At 42.1% G+C, this 22573-nt stretch overlaps 1 protein-coding gene across 12 annotated transcripts in view; it reads right to left on the reverse strand.

Moving 5' to 3' along the window:
* Positions 1-575: 575 nt before the first annotated feature.
* The window catches only part of LOC115171005 (homeobox protein Hox-B3a-like), a 57292-nt gene continuing 35294 nt past the window's right edge, over positions 576-22573 (reverse strand). For 2 of the 12 annotated variants that reach the window (XM_029727443.1, XM_029727442.1), the window contains exons 3-5: positions 9999-10065; positions 3657-4257; positions 576-2846 (exon numbers count right to left, since the gene is read on the reverse strand). In XM_029727443.1, coding sequence (XP_029583303.1) covers positions 2083-2846; positions 3657-4149 — 1257 coding nt within the window. In that variant the 5' untranslated portion in view covers positions 4150-4257; positions 9999-10065 and the 3' untranslated portion in view covers positions 576-2082. Of the gene's footprint in view, positions 2847-3656; positions 4258-7150; positions 8257-9998; positions 10066-10722; positions 11031-11113; positions 11633-11968; positions 12359-15523; positions 15607-20274; positions 20298-20374; positions 20721-22573 lie in introns of those variants that run through there. The other 10 variants (XM_029727446.1, XM_029727451.1, XM_029727445.1 and 7 more) reach the window with 10 other exon arrangements.

The raw sequence follows: 22573 nt of genomic DNA on the forward strand, positions 1-22573 counted from the left end.
GCATTTTCAACGATAATGAGTATTTTCGGTAGCAATCCAAGCTATTAAACTATATTTTCTTGGATTTCTGTATAGGCATATTCCAACATCTGTGATCTGCTCCTTTGCTTTTTTGCCAATAAATGTTGATTTCTATTAAAATAAATGTTATTTTCTATACTTTGATTGTCTTCCTACGGTAGGCCTACTCTCGTTAAAATATGATTCAGGATATGAGGCGATCTATGTGTAAATTATGTACTAAACTATTTAGCTTTTTGGCAAATATTGCGTTGCCTTGGACCACGTGACCAACCCAAGCGCATACCCGAGGGCTCTTTCAGTGGTCTGGCACTATAGCACGAGGAAAGATGTTCCCAAGAAGCTGTGTGCGTGCGTGCGTGCGTGCGTGCGTGTGTGTGTGTGTGTGTGTGCGTGTGGCTGAAAGAGAGAGAGGGGAATAGAGCCAGCGAGGAAGCAATAGAGTTTGTGCACATGTCTTGTGCACATGAATTAATACCTCTGCGTTTTTTAACAACTTTAAAAGTATGGACCACGTTTTGCCTTAGGTGAAAACTTGAAATGACCAGATAGAACTGAATAACATAACATTTTATTAAAGAATTGTTCAACAGACAACTCTTAACAATGAAATAAAAGGAGCTACAAAGGACAAAGGAAGTTCTCCAAAAGGGTTTAGCTATATTTCGTCTAATTCTCGACTATGCAGGAACGGTCTGATTCCGTCCTCGCGCCCCCTGTACAAGTCAAGACATTATTTATGTACAAGGGTAACATTAAACTATTTATTTCTAAAATACAATAACTAAAATTAATTCCTTACAATGACAAGAACACAACGTCTTTATAACAGGTAAATACTAAAAAAATTACATTTTTTTTCTTGATATAAATACATGGGGGATAAATAATACAAAAAGAAAGTATTTAAACTGGCTATAACAAATAAATATATATTTATGAATGTTCACTTGAACATACATTGAGAAAGACGCTGATTGGAGGTCTTCCGTTTCCGAAATAAGATGTATTTTTTTCCTTAACCATCAAAATGTAAACTCTAAGTGCAACAATGATGCCCAGACGAGAAAGCTTTAGTGTAAACCTACACTTCAGCTTGGTTCCCGGACATGCATTTTGTTCAAATATACCCTGTTTCCACGTTAAGTCAAGACATGAGAAAATGTGAGCCTTTCGCATTAGTCTTGGCTAATGTAAGTGAACCATATCGATTGAAAGAGAGAGTAGGGAGAACGAGAGTAGGGAGTGATAGAAAAAAGAGAGAGTAGGGAGGGAGGGAGGGAGGGAGGAGAGAGAGAGGAGGATGAGGGGAAATGAGCCTATCATAGTTTTCAAAAGAGTTTTCAACTCCTTTTTACCCTGTGACGATGATATAACAACATAACAAATATCTATTTTATGTCCTCCTGTGTGTGTGTGTTTGTGGATGTTAGCTAGCATAGCATAGCAATGTGAACCCAAACACCATAAACCCAGTGGGGGTGTAGGCCTACTATGCATCTGTGTGATGCTGAAGGGGCTCTTCCCTTGAAGCCACAATGTTTGGCGAGGACATGTAAAAAAAAATGTCACTGGACAGTGGGTTAGTGAGACATTTCCAAAGAGAGGTAATATGAATAAGGGAAGTAATCTAAAACAATCCAGTGGTTTGCTTGCACCAATTGAAGAATGCATATTGACGTCAGTCAAGCTTAGCCATTTGTGCTGACTGCAGGGAAGCAGGCTAAGCATAATTCCTTGTTGACATAACATGTGTTCCATCGAGTCAAAAAGGTCTGACAGTAATACATCTCCCACCTTGTTAGCTGTCCATTAAGCCCAACTATTACTATTTAATTACTTGTTTTCGAGGGAGGGCTCCATATTCCAGGAAATAAACCGTTAATCAAAACGCAATTCAAGTGAATGTTACTAATACGCACAATGATAAAGACAACAGACAATACTTTTTTGGCCATGGCAAGAAACCACTGGATCATATTTTTTTTCAACCCCATTGCAGCGTCCCATGGGTTAGTTATTTGTAGTTGTAATGTAGTTTTTTTTCCCCCAAACCTGCTACTACAGATGAGTTAACTTGGGAGCTTCCTGGATTCTACCCTGAGAAGGATGGTGCGCTGCCAACTCTGTGTATGTCGGGTGGGGGTCGCACGGTCCGTGGTGTTGGCTTGCTGACATCTGCGTGGCACCGTTGTAGTCCATGTTCCCAGCCTGGTGGTGTGGTAGATGATTGAGGCCGTACATGGACGGCCCAGAGGTGGGCATCGACTCCACGTAGTTTCCTCCCACATACACGGGGCTGCCCTGCATGTTGGGCGTCCCATAGTTGCCACTGTTACCCTGTAGCCCGTGCGGGTCGTATTCTGGTGCTGTGTTGGCATACTTCTGTTGGGAGGGGCAGTTTTTCATGGGGTTTTGGTAGGCTGAGGACATGGCATATGCGTTTTGATGGGACTTGTTAAAAGATGGCGGGGAAGGGGCGTCGTAGTTGCCTGCCATTGAATGCATGGAGTTCATGAAGCCAGCTGAGGACTGCATGGGTAGGGGTGGGCTTCCGGTGGGAGAGGGCCCCCCTGATGACGAGCCCAGCCCTTTACATTTCTGATCCTTTTTGTACTTCATACGCCGGTTCTGGAACCAAATCTTGATCTGGCGCTCGCTGAGGTTGAGCAAGTTGGCCATTTCCACGCGGCGAGGCCTACACAGGTAACGGTTGAAATGGAACTCCTTTTCTAGCTCCACCAGCTGCGCGCTCGTGTATGCGGTGCGCGCTCTCTTGGAGGCTGCGGAACCCGGGGGGCTTTTTTCACCTCCGCTGCTCTCTGCTGGGGTGGGAATGAAATAAAACACAATTACTACACACGGAAATTGAATGCATCATTTCCTAATAAAGCAGAGGCCAGGAAACAAAACGTATCCCCTAGATATTAGTTGTCAACACTTCCTAACTTTGTCATTTATTAAGAGATTCGAGACCCTACATTGACCGTGTACGTAAATTGCATCACAGACAAAGCCCACAGCCAGAACTGTAGCCTACTATATTTGAAGGAGCTGCACGTTAACTGTTTTCACTTGAATTGTGTCACACATATCTGAGGTTCAATGAATGTACATAAATTGGTGTGTGTTTGTGTGTGCGTGCATGGGTGCCTGTGTGTGTGTGTGTGTGTGTTTGTGTGTCAATATGTTCATATCAATAATATTTGACAACCTACAGTTTAGATTAAGCATTCCTCTTATCTACAAATAAACAAGAACATTCGGATTCCAAGCGTATCCTCTCTGTCTGATGAAAAGATACACAGTGTATGCCAAACACTGCCATGTTCTAATGCAATTGTTTCAAATGCTCATCAATAAAGAGAATGACTGCTTCTGTTTTCTGTGAGTCCAATTAATAGAGGTCTCACTTACCAAATGAATGTGATTATGACTAGAGGGCTTTTCCTAACGACCTAAACTAGGAAAACCCCCAGGTTTTAAATATAGAAATAATAAGTTAGGTTATTAGATACAAATCCATGATTATGTATTGTAACTGTGTTGTAGTCAAGCTATCCAGCTTTGAATGTGTATTTAAGGGGCATGAACAAGGTGACGGGCATTGGGGAGGGGGGAGGGGGGGCACACACCGTTAGCTGAGCTTGCGCTTGGAGAGCTGTTTTTTTGCTTAGTATTCTGCCTCGACTCTTTCATCCAGGGGAAGATCTGCTTGTTGAGGGTGGGGTTGTTGGACAGAGTGTACGTCTTGGGCGCTGATTTGGCGGCCCCACCGCTGCCTCCCGGCTGCTGCGCGGTGGCACTGCTGCTGGTGGCGGTGGCACTGCTGCTGGTGGCGTTGGCAGGGTTGACCGGAGGGGACACCTGGGGTGGTGGTTGGTGTTCAGGTGGCAGGCTGGGCCGCATGCAGCTGCCATTCAGCTCTTTCGTCTTGGCATGCTGCTGGGGAGGAGCGCTGTTGCCACCGAGGGACTGCAGCGAGCAGGCGGACCTCTGGTAGTCGCCTTCGAGGTGAGCCGTGGACTGGAAGGCCGGTTGAGGAGCATCATAGCCGAAGCCGTTGGCCCCTTGGTACGAGTAACCTCCGAAAAGCGTCGAGTTGTCGTAGTAGGTCGTTTTCTGCATTTCCAAAAGTGGAGTTACCGGCTACCAGGGTCCTGACGACCTTCTGGAAGAACATTGGCACCAGATGTCACGTGACGGTCTCTTTCCAAAGGCCTCTTGGAAGCTGACCTGAAAGGTTAGAAGAAGCACATAATAAGAGAGGCGCAAAATAAATCCATCTTCTGCCGCTGAAAGGCGCCATGACATGAATAGCGCTTTCCCACAGCACGGCTTGCAGATGCCATGTCAGGCCACAGTGCACTGGGCCTACTCTATCTCACTATGAGCAGCACTCCCCCTCTCCCAACTCTCTCTCTCTCTCTCTCTGTCTCTTTCTCCTTCTCTCACACACACACACACACACACACACAACAAACAACATCCAGCCAGTCACTCTGCACTCGCACCTGGGAGCACGGACACGATTGTCTTCAAGATGTTGTCCTTGAATAAATAACGAATATAACCTCACAAATATGTGGTGATTGCATTATTTGGGTAGGTATATCCCATTACTTGTGCATATTGTCCGGATTTTCACATTATAACATTTTGAATAATGTTTCAGCGTTGGCCTTTGTTATTTCTACGATAATAAAACGTGCTTTTGTTATCATTCTTTTTTCATACATTGAAAGTCGTTTGAATTGTGATAGAGCGATGTGTTCGTTTTCATACGCAAGGTTGTTAGTATTTTAATACAATCTTAACATGTCTTGTGTTATGGTTGTAATAGAAAAGTCATATTTATTTGCACATTTGATAGATAAAGACATAAACCTGCGTAAAGACGGTGCATTTCGGTGTTAAAAACAAGCTAGGCTATATAGTGGCTTGTATTCTCGTTTGTCTTCATGAATGAAAACGAGCAATATACAATTAGGAATGTTTAAAAAAAAAAATCTTAAAATGCTGTCTGTAAAATGCTATCTAGCCTGTTCAGAATGCTAGGAATGGGTCTTTGCCATGTTGTTGGGGGAAATCAGTGCATATGTCGCTCTTAGCTCCATTTCCTGCCAGGTTTTCTCAGGTTACACAACATTGTATTTGGGCAACATTAAAACCCAGAAAAAACGGCACTTGAGACTCCGTTGTGAACGTTGTTGCACGTCTCCATAGAAGGAGAATGAGAGCGTCCCGGAAGCTTCAGGCGAGTTTGATTCATAACGGTCGCTCGGTCAAAAAGGACTATAGCCCTAAAAAAAGCTCGAGACCTTATATGTGCTATCTACTGGGGTGGCCAAGAGGGCAGTGTGCGTGGCCCCTGCCAAGCACCATAACGCACCTGGGATTAATTTCGTTTGGACGCTTGACAACCGAGATAAAACGTTGGAAAATAGATTTGAAAAGACCATGGAAGCTTTGAGGAATAGTATTTTTTTTTGTAGCAGGCAGCCTTCAGTTGGAAAGCCAACTAGCAGGTTCCCTTACATATAAGTCAAAACAAAAACACATGCTTTGTGTTTGTGGTTACACTTGGTATTATGGTGGCAAATTCCCCCAAATAAACAAAGTCAAACAGTGAATATAGTTATATCAATGAAATGGTTCTATTATTAGGCTTTTTGCATAATAATATTGACATATTTAATGTTATTGCCTATTAATATTTACTATAAATAACCCAATAGCCTACAATTACATAAATGGTAGACGGAAATTGAAATTATATAATCACTAGAAAATCCATGGACAACAATAAAACAATACCATTGCCTAAAAATAAAAAAGACAATCTGAATAATCCAAAGAATAACCATTATACACGTTAAGGCTAAAATCAATTATCCATAAAAACACATGCTATTCCAAGAAAATACAAAGCTTGTGTTCATAAATAAATAATGAATCTTATTTTAGGTATATCCGTTGTGAGACTTATAGCTCATCTTAATAATATAGGCCTACCCACTAAAACGACAAAACAAAATGGAATATGGAGACATTCTCCAATTTGAATAAAAATATGTGTAAGAGGTAAGGAATAGGCCAAATGAGATGAGAGCAGTGCTATGTCTGAGAGAAGGAAGAGGATCCTGGGCTACAGCTTTAGGACACCAACTCTCACCACGTCACAAATGTCGCTCATTTATCTTTCCAGTAGACGGCTGGAATCCTAATTATTTTCTCTAAGGAATTGTTCGAGGGAGAGACAGAGAGAAAGAGGGGGGGGGGAAATGGCTACAGGAATAATAGATATTAAATCATATCGCAATGCCATTAAATGGAACACGTAATGTCCTGGCCTGCTTGTAACACTAACACGATAACTAACTTTCCCATAGATTCGCTCTAATACAATTACGGGGTCCAGAGCGAATGGGGGCTGGATAAAAAGCGATCCCATACAAGGACGTCAACAACAACACGGAGACGAGCTGGACACCAGTTTGGATGTCCAATTTGTAGTTTAGCATGGATAAAATTACAAATGGCGCCTGAAATACACACACATAAAGACATTATATATTGAGACATGTGTTAGCCCATTTACAGATTGAGAAATGGCAATTATTGCATCAAAACAACAAACGAGTAGTGCAACGGTCTCTCATGTCGAGCCGTCTTCATTCGCTCCTTGCCTTCGTTCAATTAAAAACAATAGGCCTTGGACGTCTGAATGGCATGTCAAACGAAAAACACCTTATCAAAACATTTAGAAATATGGCCAGATAGAATACAAATGGAGATTAGTTTAGCACGGCAGTCCAATAACATGGGGATCCATGCCTCGGTACTAGCTGAAAATAAACGCGTACCCATGTCTGAACATCAAAGCCCACGAAAACAGATAGCCCAAAAATGATTTCCCCGTTGCTTTGTAAATAAATATAAGAGGGAAAAATGAATCTGTTGGAGAGAGATTCTAAAGGGAAAAGGGGGGGTGGGGGGGGGTACGGCGTGGAAGGAAGCTTAAAGCATTGTGAACTCTTCTTGAACCGCGATTGGAGTCATATGGTCATAAATCACCGGGACACACTCCGCCATTCACAAACTGATAGCCTATTTCAGACCAGCTTACCTTAGCCTCTGACGAAGGAAGCACGGGCAGGCATCATATATTTTTCACATTCGGCCTCGATGCAATCAATAAAACGAGAGCTCTCCGCTTCCCTTCAAAAACTCGCAGCGAATGTAAATCCGCCGGTATCTCGAGGACTGCTGCCCCGAGCCTGAATCCGGGCGCTCCTGCACGGATCCCCTCGGCTTGGGAAGGGGGGAGACGGTCTGGCATGAAAGATCTGAGGAATGCTAGGGGGGCTGCGAATGGACAGGCAGCAAGTGCCTGGCTGCCCTGTCGACTGGTACGCCCTGCTCGCTGATAACAATGGCCTCAGATTTCCCTTTCTCTCACAGCGCAAACCTTAACATCATAATCCGAGCAGAGCCGCAGCTCGCCGCGAAATTTCCCCCATTGCATTTCCCCCCCATGCGTGTGTTTCTTTCGGTGGTTATTCTCGCTCCTCGTAGCTCTTTCGGTGGGTTATTGTATTGTCAACACAAGGCCTTGGTGCAGCTATTCGGATATAGCGGGGTTGACTTGGAGCGCCAGTCGCGGCTGTTAATCCCCATCAAACAACGTCACCAGTGAAAAATTATGCTAATTGCAGACGTGCTGGACAGGACAGGGGCCTACAAGCGGAGAGACAGCACTAGTACTTTTTGATGATTCACGTGTTTCCTGGTTAGGTGTCAAGCCATGGTAATATTGTTAAGTATAGGAGAGGAGCCTCTGTTTTTTTACCTCCACTGGTGTAGCCTATATTAAATTACCAGGAAGTGGGTTTCCACAGCCGGCTCCCGCTTGGCTCGAGGCAGAAACCGAGTTCTCCCTGTATTGTTAATGTTTCAACACATCTCTCCCAACACACACAACTAGTGTAATAACAAATGGACAAAATGAAAAAGGGAGGCTGGTGGGGGGCTCAGGGAACAGACAACAGGCGCACTTGAAAAACAAGGGAGGGGTGTAAAAACAAATCAGTAAAAGGGGAATAAGAAGAGAATCTGTGGTATTTAACAGCTAGGACGAGCCGGTGCCACACAAACTTCTTAGAAAAACGTCGATAGCGAGTCCATGTTAAAAATAGAAGAAAGGGCTTCCTGTGTTTTTACTGTAGGCTATGTAGGACTTTAACACCCAACGGGAAGAGAAAAGTAAATCAACAAGAAGAAAAACTGAGAAGGAAACGAGGAGAAATGAAAACACGAAAACACGAAGGCGAAGGTGTTTTACAGGTTTTATATTCTCTCTTCACTACCTCTCACCATCTCTCCCTCCCTCCCTCTCTCTCCCTCTCTCTATTTTTTATTATTCAGGACACTACCCCCTTCGTTTATGGCTACGTAAGATTTATGACTTCTACCACACAGGACTAGCTGTAAACAGCTACTTTAAAAAGATGCATTTCGTGTGGGAACTTGAATAGAGAGGATCACCAACCGTGTAGGAAGAAGGTAGGAGACAAAAATGTAGGTGTCTGCAACTTTATCTGCCTGACATTGTTCTGGATTTGCAACTACTGCTAAATGGACAAATGCAACCCACTTAAAATATTACTAATTAACTAAAAACCCAAACACTCCAGTATTTTGTATCTACAACTGGTCTTTTTTTCACGACTAAGCACATACCGGGAGAAGACAAGTTCTTTTTTATGTTAGTTATGGCAAGAGAAGAGTCTTTACCAACATGATTTTTGGGATTACAACATGCCGGTGCTTGTTAGAAGATTGAGGAAGAGTATTTTCGTTATTTTCATAGGATGACAAGAGATGCATCGTCTTCCTGATATATTGGAGTTGACTGAGTCATGGATATACTATTTCAACGGTGGAATATATGGACACATTTGGGGTGCCAAGGTTTCCCTTTTTCCTGCAGTGAACATTGCAACCAACATATTACATAAAGAGACTACAAACTCCAATGAGAAATTTCGTTGGGATTTCCTATTTTGTTAAATGAGAAGGAACGCTTTTTAGGGGGAAAGTGTTTTGAATGTTGTGTATAGTTTTTTTCAAGGGTAAATGCTTGTGATTGTGTGGTGAATATGCCATTGAGTGTGAATATATTTAATTTAAAATGTATTCAGCAATTGTCTACTGTATTCATATGACAGACCCCTTACATTGAAAGACATAGCCTATCTATTTATATATATTGAAAGTGTTCGTTTTCTATTTTGGACAATATGACATTGCCACCTCTGTGCCTATTTGACTATGTGAGTTACCCTATGATTTTATTGCATGGCTAATCTACATAATGCTACACGCCCATACCTTCATCATCCATAATGTTTTTTTTCTCTCCAGATATTACACTATGGCATTCATTGAATCATCGAAAGAAGAGAGCACAAGCACACACAAGGACACACACACACACACACACACACATGCACCACCATTTTGACAATGATTTTGATTCATCTGTGGTGCTTTATGCACATAGGCAAAGAGATGTTTATTTCTTTATTTTTTTAAAAGCTCATACTTATATTCCAATGCCTCAAAAATATATCACAAGCCATTCTCACAGGCTACATGCATGCCATACTAGAGAATATTAGAATAAACACTCTTGGCATAGGAAATGTTTACCGACTATGTGAATGTCATATGCAGACCAAATCATCATTGTTGAATGTATGCGATGTATGCATACTTCATTCCAATAAAAACATATTTACTTTCAAATATGTAAAAGTATGTTTTCTTATGTTCAAAAAGATTATTTCAATGGGATAATGAAGCTATTAATTGAAGAGATTGCATTCAATCACACATCCGTTTTTCATTCATATTCATAATAACGAGCAAATAGTCATTTGCAATGCTTATATACTTGTCATAGGGTGACTTACCGATATTATGTTGTTTCTTATCACTGGATTTTATGCAAGAATACAGCTTCCTGAAGGCTTGAGGGAACTGCAGAGGGGGGGGGAAGGAGAAAGATGCAATCAAAGGAGGTCATAAAAAATCCAATACAGTGCATATGACCTCTTGTCTACAAATCGAACACACAGGCAACCTGAGAGTTTACCACAGGTGACAGATATCGTTAACCTTAAATTAATCCCGTGGAATCACGGAATAAATGCAAAGCCAAAGGATAGAATCCAGTGTGTTCTCATGAGCCCATTGTATTGATTTCAATTATCTATCAGATTACATATCATATTTCTCATTATTAGTTTTTGAGATTCTGTAATCTCGCGCAGTAGACCTACATATGGAGCAAGTCAATCAATCCACACGGCAGTGAGGTTCACGTTGAATAAATACATAAAAAAATGTAAAAGCAATTGTGTGGATACTGATGTAATCATGTTATAATAGTAGGCTAGTTGTTGCTATGTTGACATTGACTCGTTACTATTAATTTAGCAATTAATAATAGCCTACCAATCAAGGCAGTAGGGATCAAAATATTTTCTAATGACAACCATATTCTAATAGACTAATAAGAACAACAACAATAATATCCACAGGCGAATAATAAGGAAAATAATGAACACAATAATAATAGGGAAAAAATGATAATTATTATAATAAAGATAGCTATAAAGGTGAGAAATAGCTTACAAAGTCCCAATAAACGGAACAGTTCAACGAATGAAATCGAAAATAAACGAAAGTGTAGCGCCCACTGAGAAACACGGTAAATAAAAGCCCCACCATTCTGGGAAAATAATCCCAAAGTCTAGGTAAATGTAGCACTATATCCAGTTTCAGAGTAAAAGTAGACAGAAAAATGGCTTTATCCAGAGACAGGGCCGGAGCAGAAATGAAATCAAATGGCCATGATGGTCTGCATAGTAGCTCTTATTAAAAATGGAATAAAAACGTTGGACGCTCTCGTTCGCCGGCTCCTGACAGCTACCCCAAACACATAAATCAAAACGAGGATTCCCCGACCTCCCCGACTTTGCGGCCTATAGCGATATAAAGTTATTTATTGCATCCCCGCACTCACGCACAGCATTGGCTCGCTTCCATCCCCGTTGCCCCGGTTTTTACTCCACTGCTACCCTGGTAGTTTTGAAGATTTTCAGCACCGATAGCTCGCTCGACCCGGAGACCTACTGGACTAACGTAAAGTTACCTACAAAGTGCAGGGTGCTACAGCCCCCGCAGCTAGCAACGCTGCACGCTCAGAACAAAGGGAGGAGGCAGCTACAAGCAGAAGAGCTGATGAGCCAAAAAAAATGTGTGGAAAAAGGTTGAAAGGAGCCAGGGAGCGAGGAAATTCAGAAGAAATGACGACTAACCAAGCACTAATTTAACGAAACTCATCCAAAAAGCCTGGCATTTGCAAAGGGCTATCGGAATAACGGAGACAAACAACATAGGGATTTGGCTGGTTCGTTTCTGCACGGGTTGCAACAAAGGGCTCCTGAATAATTTATCAAAATGCATATTAAGTGGATGCACAGGCATTAGGGGAATGGGGAATGCTTGCCTGCTTGGAAATCTCTATGAAATCTACGCCAATGATCAGATCCCACAGCCCTGTAGCTCCACACTAGAGCCCTGGTACAAACAGTTTCTGTCCAACTTTATTATCAAGCCCCCCCCCCCCCCCCCCCCCCCAACACTCCGTTAGCTGTCCGTTCACCAGCCTGCGTCTGGCCATGTTTCCCTCACACCCTCCGTAGCCATTCGTTTACCGAAAAACGGTTCTCCACCATCACAACTTCACCATGTTTATGAACACGAGCTGGGTGCAAAACACGCGAAATGAACAAGCATGCAGCGGGGCTACATCTCGATGTGACGGATTGGCGTTCGGTTTTCCAAGTGACCTTTGCGTTGAAGAGCAATAACTCACCAGATGAATGATCAATCAGCGGAAGAAGTCTACTTTGCAGTCCTCTCTTAATGTATTATATCTATGTATTAATCCGGGCCTTGCTGTCCAAGGCTTTCAAAGAGGCCGCATGGGCTTCTGGAAGTCAGCGAAACGCCGAAATCCCATTTGTTGTGTAATTACCAGGCAGTTGTTAACAGCAGAGTTAGTGACTGGGCGAAAACACAGCCAGCAAGCAACAATATAAGGTCCTTTCCAAATCCAAAATAATGCCCCGGTATCATGCGCTCACGTGATGCGCGTACGTCAACATACTCTGGTTTTGATAGAATTGTGGCTACTCTTCCTCCTTGTTTGATGCCTCCAAAACGACGGAGAAATATATTTTCCTTCACCTTTGCCGGATTGGTTACTTCTCTGACTTTTGCCCCATTTTGCGTGCCCCCCCCCCCCCCCCCAAACTCCAAAATGTATATTTTTCTCCCAATCTCTGAGAGGGTGTAGTTTTTACCGAGTCCATTCGCCGAATTCCGCCACCTTCAAATGCAATGAGATCTAACGACTGGCATCCCAGATGGCAAGCGACGATTTGTTCTAAACGAGGAGAGACATCTTATTTTCTCTCCCATTCCGCCGGATGACGTGAGATTGTCAACACCACGGACTTAGTGAGCTAGACCAGTGTGTATGCTAGGCCTCTGCCTCCAATCTTTGGGTGATAAAAAGGGCTTTCTGCACTGCTCACTGGGCGACTGGTGGAGCAAGTGGGCTTGGTTTTACACCCACGCAGATGCCCCTCTACTAAAGATCTCCAGATTACAATTAAACTCCCATTTGAGGCCCGGTGACCTGAGCGTTATGTCTGTATCGATCCCCGTGGAGCTAGCTGTCATTGTGAAAGAGAACCTACACAAGTTCAGAAGTGGTGTGCTAGTGTTGGAATAAGACATATGGCCAAATATGTCTATGCAAGATTAGCTCTTTGTGCTTTTAGAGTGAATGTCATTAGATTACGTTCTTATGCTGGCGTTATAGCTAATTTTACTAAGTGTTTATTTCATTGTGTTCACCTCCTTTGTTGAAGGTGTGAATGGAGAGAGAAAGGTGCCAATGGGGAGGGAATAAATGGATGCCTTGCTATGGCATCAGTGCCACTGACTTCTCTGCATATGAGGGACTTCAGCATATTGGCTTTTGGTTGCAGAACATAGATCATCTTCATGTTCTAAATGCTCAACAAGGAATCCCTTCCATCAGCTAGTTTCATTGAGAGATCAGGGTTAATCTTTATGGGAGAAGGGCTCTAGGTGGTAATCTTTAACCGAGAATTCAAAAGAGGACACTGACTTGGAGACGGTTGGTTGGGGGCCTTATAGGTCACAGTACCCTTTCTGCTTCAGGGAACAAGAAAGTGCCAACCTCACCAATATGACATGTGAGGATGGGGTAGGGGGGACATGACCAAGCTTTAGGTAATTCATGGTTGAATTTCGTCGGCTGTACTGGAACCTGGACCTATTTTCAATATAAAAACGACTTCAATTGAACGTTTAGATTTTCATGGTACCTTTTGATATTTCATTTGCTTTAGAGATGATGCTAATGACTGCTGTGTTGCAACGTGATCCAAGGCGTCTTAAGCAGATGCCACTATAGGATATAACTTGCATAAAGGTCACATGGATTCTATCCAAAGCTGTCAGATATTATATACTGACACACAGTAGTTTTACTTTCCCTTTGGAGCTTGCCTATATTGTCAGTGATGTATGATAAAATCAATTAAATCATGGCCACTTAGACTTTTGTGGTTTCATTCAGATTTCCACCCCATGACGCACAAACTGCCAGGTCATGATTTCCACCGAGCTATCCAGCTACTGGTTGATATGCAGTACAGCCTATAGCCTATAGACAAAGTTAGTCTATAGAAGTAAATTTATTTTATGGAAGTATAATGGTATTGTCAAAGCATGGTCGTTATGTAGTGAGATAACAAACCATGTTCAAATCAAATCAAAGTGTACTGGTCGCGTACAGAGGTTAGATGTTATGGCGGGTGCAGCGAAAGGCGTATGTTATTAGCTCCTAACAATGCAATAAAATGTTAAACAGGTTCACAAATAATGAAATACACTTTTTTTTTTAAACCACAAAGAACAACAAGAACAACACAGGTGTCCCACATATGTGGGTGTCTTGTTTGGTTTTCCTTTACGCGCAGCTACTTATTGTGGGTTAAAGAAGCTATAGTTGGTATGATGTTCGTGTAGCATCATCGGTTCCTATATGGTTGCAAGTCCACGTGCCTTGAAGATGTCTTTCACCGACATCTTGCTGGTGTTTATCTCCAGGGTCGTCTAGATAATGTTTGCATAGATAATGTGTTTACAATGTGTACTTGCAAAATGGCAGTTGCAGATAATCGGTTTACAATGGTTTAACATTGTGCAAAGTTGACATTGTGCAAAGTATGTAATAGTATGGTTTTATTTACTGCATCTCTTGCTGTACAAAGTCCCCTTACACCGTTAATTTTCATGTTTTTGTAACATTAGAACATGTTGTTAGTGAGGTTGTGTGCCATATGCCTTTATCTATATCTCAACATTTCACGGATGGGTCACTTAGAATAGAAACAATATATTTAATCGACTCAAAAGTATTTAGTGTTTGCAGATGTACAGACCGAGATGCATGGGAAGCAAAATTAGCAATGTGGGTATAGGCTCACTGAGGGCCTATGAATGACTATCTTACTATTATCAGTGAGCTCTCGAGGTCCTTTGAAGTCAACATTTTCTATTTTTACTAGAACACCTTCTATTTTACACGCCTAGAGGTTAACAGTTATAGTATGAAATACAAGATCTTTCAATATCCCATGAACCTCCAGGTCGTGTGAGAATGAATAGCGCTAATCTCCATTACTTGACATAGCCTAAAACGCCATTTGTAGGTTTGTGTGGCGCACCAGTTGTTCCACAAACAGCAATATTGAAAATAATAACAAAGAGAGCCCGTAGTGACGGGCTTGATAGTATATTGGGATTCCTGGGGAGAGAGAAAAAGCCGAGGGTAAATTGGGAGCAGCTAGAGTAAGCAATCCTTTCACACAGTCATAAATCAGCAGCACATGCATCTTCTTTTTACACCTAGCCATCAGATCCATTCACGGCTCACCCCACACCGCGAGTCCCCCACTCCCCTCTTAACATTTGATGCACCGCACTTTACGCAATGAGTAAACTTTTAAATGGGGGTGTGGGAGCCCAGATATTAATGCTTGACAGAGAAGTAGAAAGAAGAAGAAGAGGGACAGTCAGGGAGAGGTAAAGAAATGCACTGAGAGGGTGAGGGAAAAGAGAGTGAGGGCAGCGAGTCACCCTTTAGCCCTCCTCGGTTACCTATTCGAAGGCATCTGTCTTCGGCTGTTCGAAAACACAAAAGTTTGCGAGCTCAGGCACACCCAAAGATGGGTCACACAACGGATAATTAATGACTTGTCTACAGAGGAGCATAGGACACTGGGAAGAGTCCAAGCATCCGGCGTCAGTAGATGCCTGAAAACCTTACCTGACTTCCAGCACTTCTCTGGGTCTCACGAGCCAAGCTTGGCCAGCGTTTGAGGGATTATCTATTGTAGACGCGCCTGGAATATATCGTTTTTTTTTTTGCTTTTTGGTGACCTTGGATGCGTTGTGCGTAATTTGGTAACGATATCTTTCCACTAAACAAAACAAAAAAGGAAGTCTACATGGCGGCTTTGGAAAGCTATATATCCTCAACCGCGAGCAGGACGGACTGCTCACAACACATGCGCGCGCGCACCCATCAAGACGAGCGGGTCTTCCGAGCCCGAGCACTCCCGAACACGGAGCCCCCCTTTGCACTTCCGAACTCTTCGAACCCTGCATGCGATTCCTTCGGGCTTAGCAGTCAGCAGCAGGCGATAGATTCCACCTCTACCCTCTTGCCTCTTTTTTCCCGCCTACAGCTGCTTGCATGGAGCGGGGTGGATTGACACGGTGAACTACTGAACCAGTGGACTGACAGGACACACAGGGTGGAGAAGGCAAAGGGGCTCGTCTGTCCAATAGGGATCTGACTGCACGGCTGCGAGGCCGACACGCGGGCCATATGGCGATTACAACCTGCGGGCTTCTGCAGGGGTGAACGTGGTCAACCTCATTCCGATACTGCCATTTTCTTGCCCGAGTTAAATTCATTTTTAGGCTGGGGATGGTTGGCGGATAGCGGATAGTATGTTCTTCACGAATGAAATAGGCTTGCGTCATAGCAGAGGGCTAGTAAGGGGATATGAAAATAAATGACCTCTATGTTGATGTGTTTAAAAGCTCTCACCCTGGGACTGTTTTTATTGCACTAACGTTTGTAAATGTAGATTATTACGTTTTAGAATTTGTGACTAAGTCGGATGCACTTGGCTTTGTTTCTTGGTCGATCCTTTTGTGCGTCTGAGTGTTATCTGCCTACGCTCAGACAACACAAAGAAACACGCACAGACAAACACACACAAACACACACACGCGCACAGTGAGAGAGATAAATAAATAGAGAGAGGGATAGAAAGAAAGGGGGAGAGAGAAGGAGATAGAAGGGAGGGAGAGGTACCCACACGAATAGTGGGAAATTCAATTATACTGATGCAAATGTGCCACGATAGTATCCGAGTTATTTTTAGTCCTGCATGAAAAACCTTGCCTTTCTTCTGAACATTTCCGGCTTAGTACTCTTATCGCTCTCCTGCAAGCTCTTCAACCGGGTGAAAATTCTGCTTGCAGCCTCTGGATACGGTTTCACCGGTCATTTTTCATGCGCCTTTGAATTGCTGCTCTTGCAGATCATTATAAATTAGCGCGGGGCTTCATATTGATTTATTTCCGAAGGGGTAATCATTCCTGCATTACTGAAGGCCGGGGAAATACCTACCTGGCCAACCAATACCTACCTGGCCATCTGAACACAATTAGGAGTTTGAAATAGACTACTCACAAGGATGATAATAATAATAGAAGAAATATAACTTGGGGCAAATAACAGCTATTATTTTCAACTTTAAGACTCAAGTTTAAGACTAATCTGACCACTAGATTGATATTTTAGCTGTATTTTCACCTGCTTTTAATAGATGGTTTGGGGAGCTACATTATTGTGTAGCTTTTGGGCAAGTCATTGAGTAACATTATATCGAAATTATATTAGGCTCCTCGTAAGCTATTATGTAAAATTTCTGCTTAATATTATGGCTAAGGGTGGTCAATGTGACTGAAATAAAGAGGACACATATTACGCTTGTGTTTTACAGGCATTTGGATAAGTGCAAGATATGATAGATGGTTAGATTTCCATTGCGTAAAAGTTAACCTAATGCTTTCGATATTTGTTTACAATGAAAAATATTGCAAATATAGAGCTAAGTTAGATCGAGGTAAGGACAGGCTTTAGATGGAACAATTATCTCTTGTTTGGATATATTAAAACAATCCCATGGCGTTTTGTGGACCTCTTGTCCAGGCTATTATTTGGTGGATACATGTGTTACTTATTTACGCGTAAATTAATTATTAATGGTACGTCTTTTGTTCTTTGTCCACAGGAAAAGTGTCGTGTTCTAGTGAATCTTTTATCGCCTGCAGTGTTATGTACCATGCATGCTATTTTACATAAAGGTTCCATTATTGTTTTTATACTACAATGAGTGTGGTAAGCATTATCTATTTATTTATATTTGTATCTATAATTGTAAAAGCAAAGTGCAACAACCGAATTTAAGCTACCTCCAAAATACTAGTATTATAAAGCCACCGTTTCCTTTATGTAAATATAAAAACGAAATACATTTATCTCGATCTTTTTGCTATAGCACTACAAAACGAATAGTTAGAGTTAAGCGAGAGGATATTCCGGAGAAAAGGGCCTATGCTTATGAATGGCGTATTCTTGGAGGGTCGCGCCTTTTGGTGAGAGAAGGGCTCAATATGGCAGCCATATATTTGTATTGTTCCCAACGCTGTTGAGCGGGAAGATGCGCTCTTGCTGCCTCGTCTCTTATGCGTGGGATTCTAACGACCTTGTATGGGACACAAATGATAAACAATAATCCGACACACTTACTGCATACATACATAGAGCCCTATAGTGATATACATATACAATCTGGACGCCGTGAATCAGTTGCAGGTTGTTGAAAGGTTTTGAAGTGCAATAGCCTATCCTATAGAATCGAACCGAAGAGCCATTCAAACAAAGGGCCCACTTTCAGCTTTCAACCTCTAGCTAACGCAGGGAGGGTAATATAGAACATTTGCAATAGTATTATACTGATGCTATTATAGAAGCCTCATAACCCACTGTTGCTACCATTACATGCTACTTACAAGTGTTACTGCTAATCTATTTGTAGCCTATTTACGTGTATTAGAGCTGTGCGTAATGCTAATAGTTCGTTTTTTACTATGATGATGATGCACAATTGTTTCCACCCAGAGTCTGAGCACCCAGCCTAGCTACCCATCTGACTGGCATTTGGAATAATTCTTCCAACGCTGGGCTGTCATTGAAATCAGACACGAGGCGGTTTCTGTGAGCAACCGTGATCTCTTACGCGCACAATGTCCCCTTCTCATCGCCCCCTGAGCGTCCACCGAAATGAGCTGGAATATTGTTTTTGACACAGCGCCCGAGAACAAGTAGCGCCGCTGGAATAGACATTTTGAAAAGTGCTGCCCCTCGCTGCTATGCCCATTAATATTTGATGGGAGCCACAGAGTTGTTCTAATTTTGTTACACAAAGGTTTACACTAAGCGAGGCGAAGGGGAGGATTGTGGAAGGAGCCAGCCATGGTATTGACATTTAAGCTGCTTTTGTATTCATGAATACAAAAAGGAAGCACTGTATTATAAATATGTATTATTATTATTATTAGGCCTATTATCCTTATCCTACAACATACTGATTTCATTATCTGTAACGTCATCCTTTTTCAAACCAAAATGTGAGTAAAGCATTTTCAAATGGGAAACTGTTGCAGTCTTTGTCTGTCTTTGTAGTTTTCTCTTTCAATAGCATCAATGCAGCATACACATATGTCATGTCCACACCAAAATAACGTTAACGCGTCATATACGACACTGACTACGGTTAGCCCAGAAAATAACATATGCCCCCCCCCCAAAATGCCACCACAACCAATAAAAATGACGCCTGTGCTATTCTCACAACCCGCAGACATTCGAGACGGCATAATGGACACAATAGTACACCAAATAATAACAAATACGATCTTCTGTTTGCTAAACACCACCATACTGACATAAGTTATCGAATGTTGCATCATTTCAATGGTCGAACAAAATCCACAGAAAATGTATCGAAAAGATATGTCGGAAAATATTCTAAAAATGAATCCTTCAGTCCCTTTAGCTACAGTGAGTCGATGCTATGCTCGTCATTCCACCCCTCTATACAACACATCCCATCTAGCTGAATTATAGCCTACACTTCTCCTACTAAGTTTGTATTCCAATTAAGTTGTCTATCTTGTCCAAAAAAACGGTCTGAAGCTCAGGTATTACACCCCTGGCTATGACTAGGCCTATGCCGGCGAGCTCCGGCGCTTTTATGAGATTCACATGGCGACGAGGCGTTCCCGTTTTGCCAAATTTAAACAAATCTTCCCTTAATTGGTAATCGCATATGCAGTAACTCAAGACCTCGAGCTACTTAGCCTTCATATTAGTCGCTGATCCATTGCCGTAAATCGCCCGCGATAATCAACTGCGGGGGGGGGAGAGAGGAGTGTGAAAAAGGCAAAAGCTTTTCTCGACCGGCGAGAGACAAGAAGCACCGAAAAAGCCAGAGTGAGAAACGAAGATCCAGGAATCTCTTCCTCATTCCCGTTTATCATCACTCGCCAATCATTTTCCCCGAGAAATGATTTATCGTGGAGACGGCCATAAACAACACAACTCCCTTACAAACACACAATGGCAGCCCGCTGCCGCTGACACACATATCACTATAAATCAAGCGAAGTAGCTGGCTGAAAAGAAGAGAGAGGGAGAGAGAGACATGCAGGCATGAGGAAGACCGAGATGGGATGGGGGACGGATGAGAATAGTAATACGACTGCTTTTAAAATATATACATCGCTATCAATGCATTGCAATACAGTGCAGTACTGTGACATGTAAAGGCGACTATTGTTCATGTAACCAAGGCTGAAGTCAAACGATGGGATGATGGGTGCAAACACATGCATGATGTCAAAGTACGGCAAGATTAGTATTTTTGACATATTTACCACAATATTACAAACAGCATATAATTCATTGACTCGGCTAAGCCAACGGCGCAGCAATGCACTTGCGTGGAAGTGGCGTCCCCGTTTCCGCTATACTCACAATGTCCACACGACGAGAGGCTCCCGTCCAAATTTGTTTTATTGCAGCCTCTGTGTGTCTCTCCCCTCTCTTTTTTTTCCTCCGCTATAGGGCTTGTTTTTAAAAGGACAGTTGAATTTCACGTCAGACACAAGGAGACCATGTCTGCGATATTCCTGACGAATACATATCTATTCTGCAACCTCTGCATTAATTATTTAATGAATCACGTGACCAGGAGGGGATGGGGTACCTCTCCTTGCACGCTCCGGGGACCACTCTGACCCAACACTCCAGAGCCCACGTTCTAACTTAAATCTTTTACAGAAATATAGAATAAAGACTAGCCTATAGGCCTGCACCGTTTAATCTACAGCTCTTTGTGAAAGGGAGAAATACGTCTTATGCTATGTATGTGCTATGTAGGCTACTGAAAGAAGTTATGGTAAGTGGCCATATGAGAGGGATGACATGATACGAATAGAGGAGGATAGTGAAACACTTGGGTGCGTTCGTTTGGTCTTTCTTACCACCTCTGTTTATGTATTTCGAGATAAGGGTGTTTTTATTTCGATTGAAAACAAGCAATCCTTATGTATGTATAGATTTATGCACAGAAGGCGTACACTAAAAGCCAATGTTGTAATAGCTAAACTTGTTTGCTTGGTCTATTGTTGATATTTTGATGTCACGTTATTCGTTGAAGTCCTTGTTGGTTTGCACAAATCGTTTGTTTACACAATAATTAAATACATCTTTGGCCATTCTGGAAGAAATGAAATTGATGCATACACTCTTTCACCCACAGTCAATTTCATAATAACACTATCGTTACTGATGGTGATTCAATACGGCACAATTGCTAAAAGATCAAAGAAAACAACGACCTTTTTGTGGTATCCTTGTTTCGAATGACTTCGATCGGAGTTGTGAAGTGATGGCACACATAGCTGCGCCAACGAGATCTCTAAATAGCAGGCATCTAATTATTAACAAGTTTGGTGGAAGCCCGTGGCACGAGGGTGATTAATTTTTACAGGGACCGTTATGGAGCGAATAAAAGACAGGTAGCACGCGGCAGAAAGGAGAGAGTTGAATGGGGAGAGACCCTGCCGCAAGCACTTAGCAACAATGGTACCAATCCTTTGGTGTGCTCTGCCATTGCACTCACTCAGAACAATAGACCTGGGGCTGTGTCCAACAAACCCATGCAGCTATGTCTAAAGGAGACTCCTGAAGGTCAAACAATAGCAGGACTTGGTGCTGTGCCTGCGAGTAGCAGAGAACAACACAACACTGAAGATGCTTCCCTTTCCCCCAGAAATATCGTAAACAAGAAATTTAACAGCTTGAAGGGAAAACGGCACAAACGGGTTTGATATTAAACGTAATTACCCCGAACTATTTAGGAAAGAAATCAACGCTGTGTAGATAAGCTATTTTGCAGCTATAACTTTGCCCAGCAGGTTCTTTGAAATATTTGCGGTCGGGGGAAAATGTGAACAATGCACGCACGCTAGGTCCTACATGCGGATGGCAGAGTAGAACAATACAATTGTGCATATCAGATAAAATCGTTATTGTATCATTATTGTAGCTTTGCTCTCTTCGATAAAAGAATAGGGGAGACACAAAGGTACGACTGGGAAACATAGAAATCCAAAAGTGACATCACATTTCAACGAGTTTCAAAAGATTTCACACATCATTTAAATCAAATATTTGCAGGTGTGATAGCACTATTAATGATGGCTATAAATTATACTAATCACAGTAGGCCCATATAATCGCAACAAAGATTACCACAATAAGAACAACAAACGAATACTACTCACAAAAGAATGACACCATATTGTGTAGCCTAATTATAATAATAATATTGATATCAACAACAACACCAATAGCTTAATGAGAATAATAGTGATGATTATATAGGCCTAATAATAGCCTATTTTCGGAGGGGGGGAGAAATACATTGCAAGAAAAGGTCTAAGAAAAATCCGTGATCGATGGGAACACCCAAAAGCCTTATCCTTGTAAATGATTAACCTAATCACTCTAGAATTGAATAAAACTGCACTTAAAAACTGAAGTGTCCATAAAAAAAGCAATTGAAATACTGTGTAAATAAAGAACAGCCTATATGTGGGTTACTTTTGCTTACAGAAGACATCATAATAATAATCATCATCATCATCATAATAGTAATAAATAGTCAAT

This window comes from Salmo trutta, chromosome 32, assembly GCF_901001165.1.
Source record: "Salmo trutta chromosome 32, fSalTru1.1, whole genome shotgun sequence".
Taxonomy (NCBI): Eukaryota; Metazoa; Chordata; class Actinopteri; order Salmoniformes; family Salmonidae; genus Salmo; species Salmo trutta.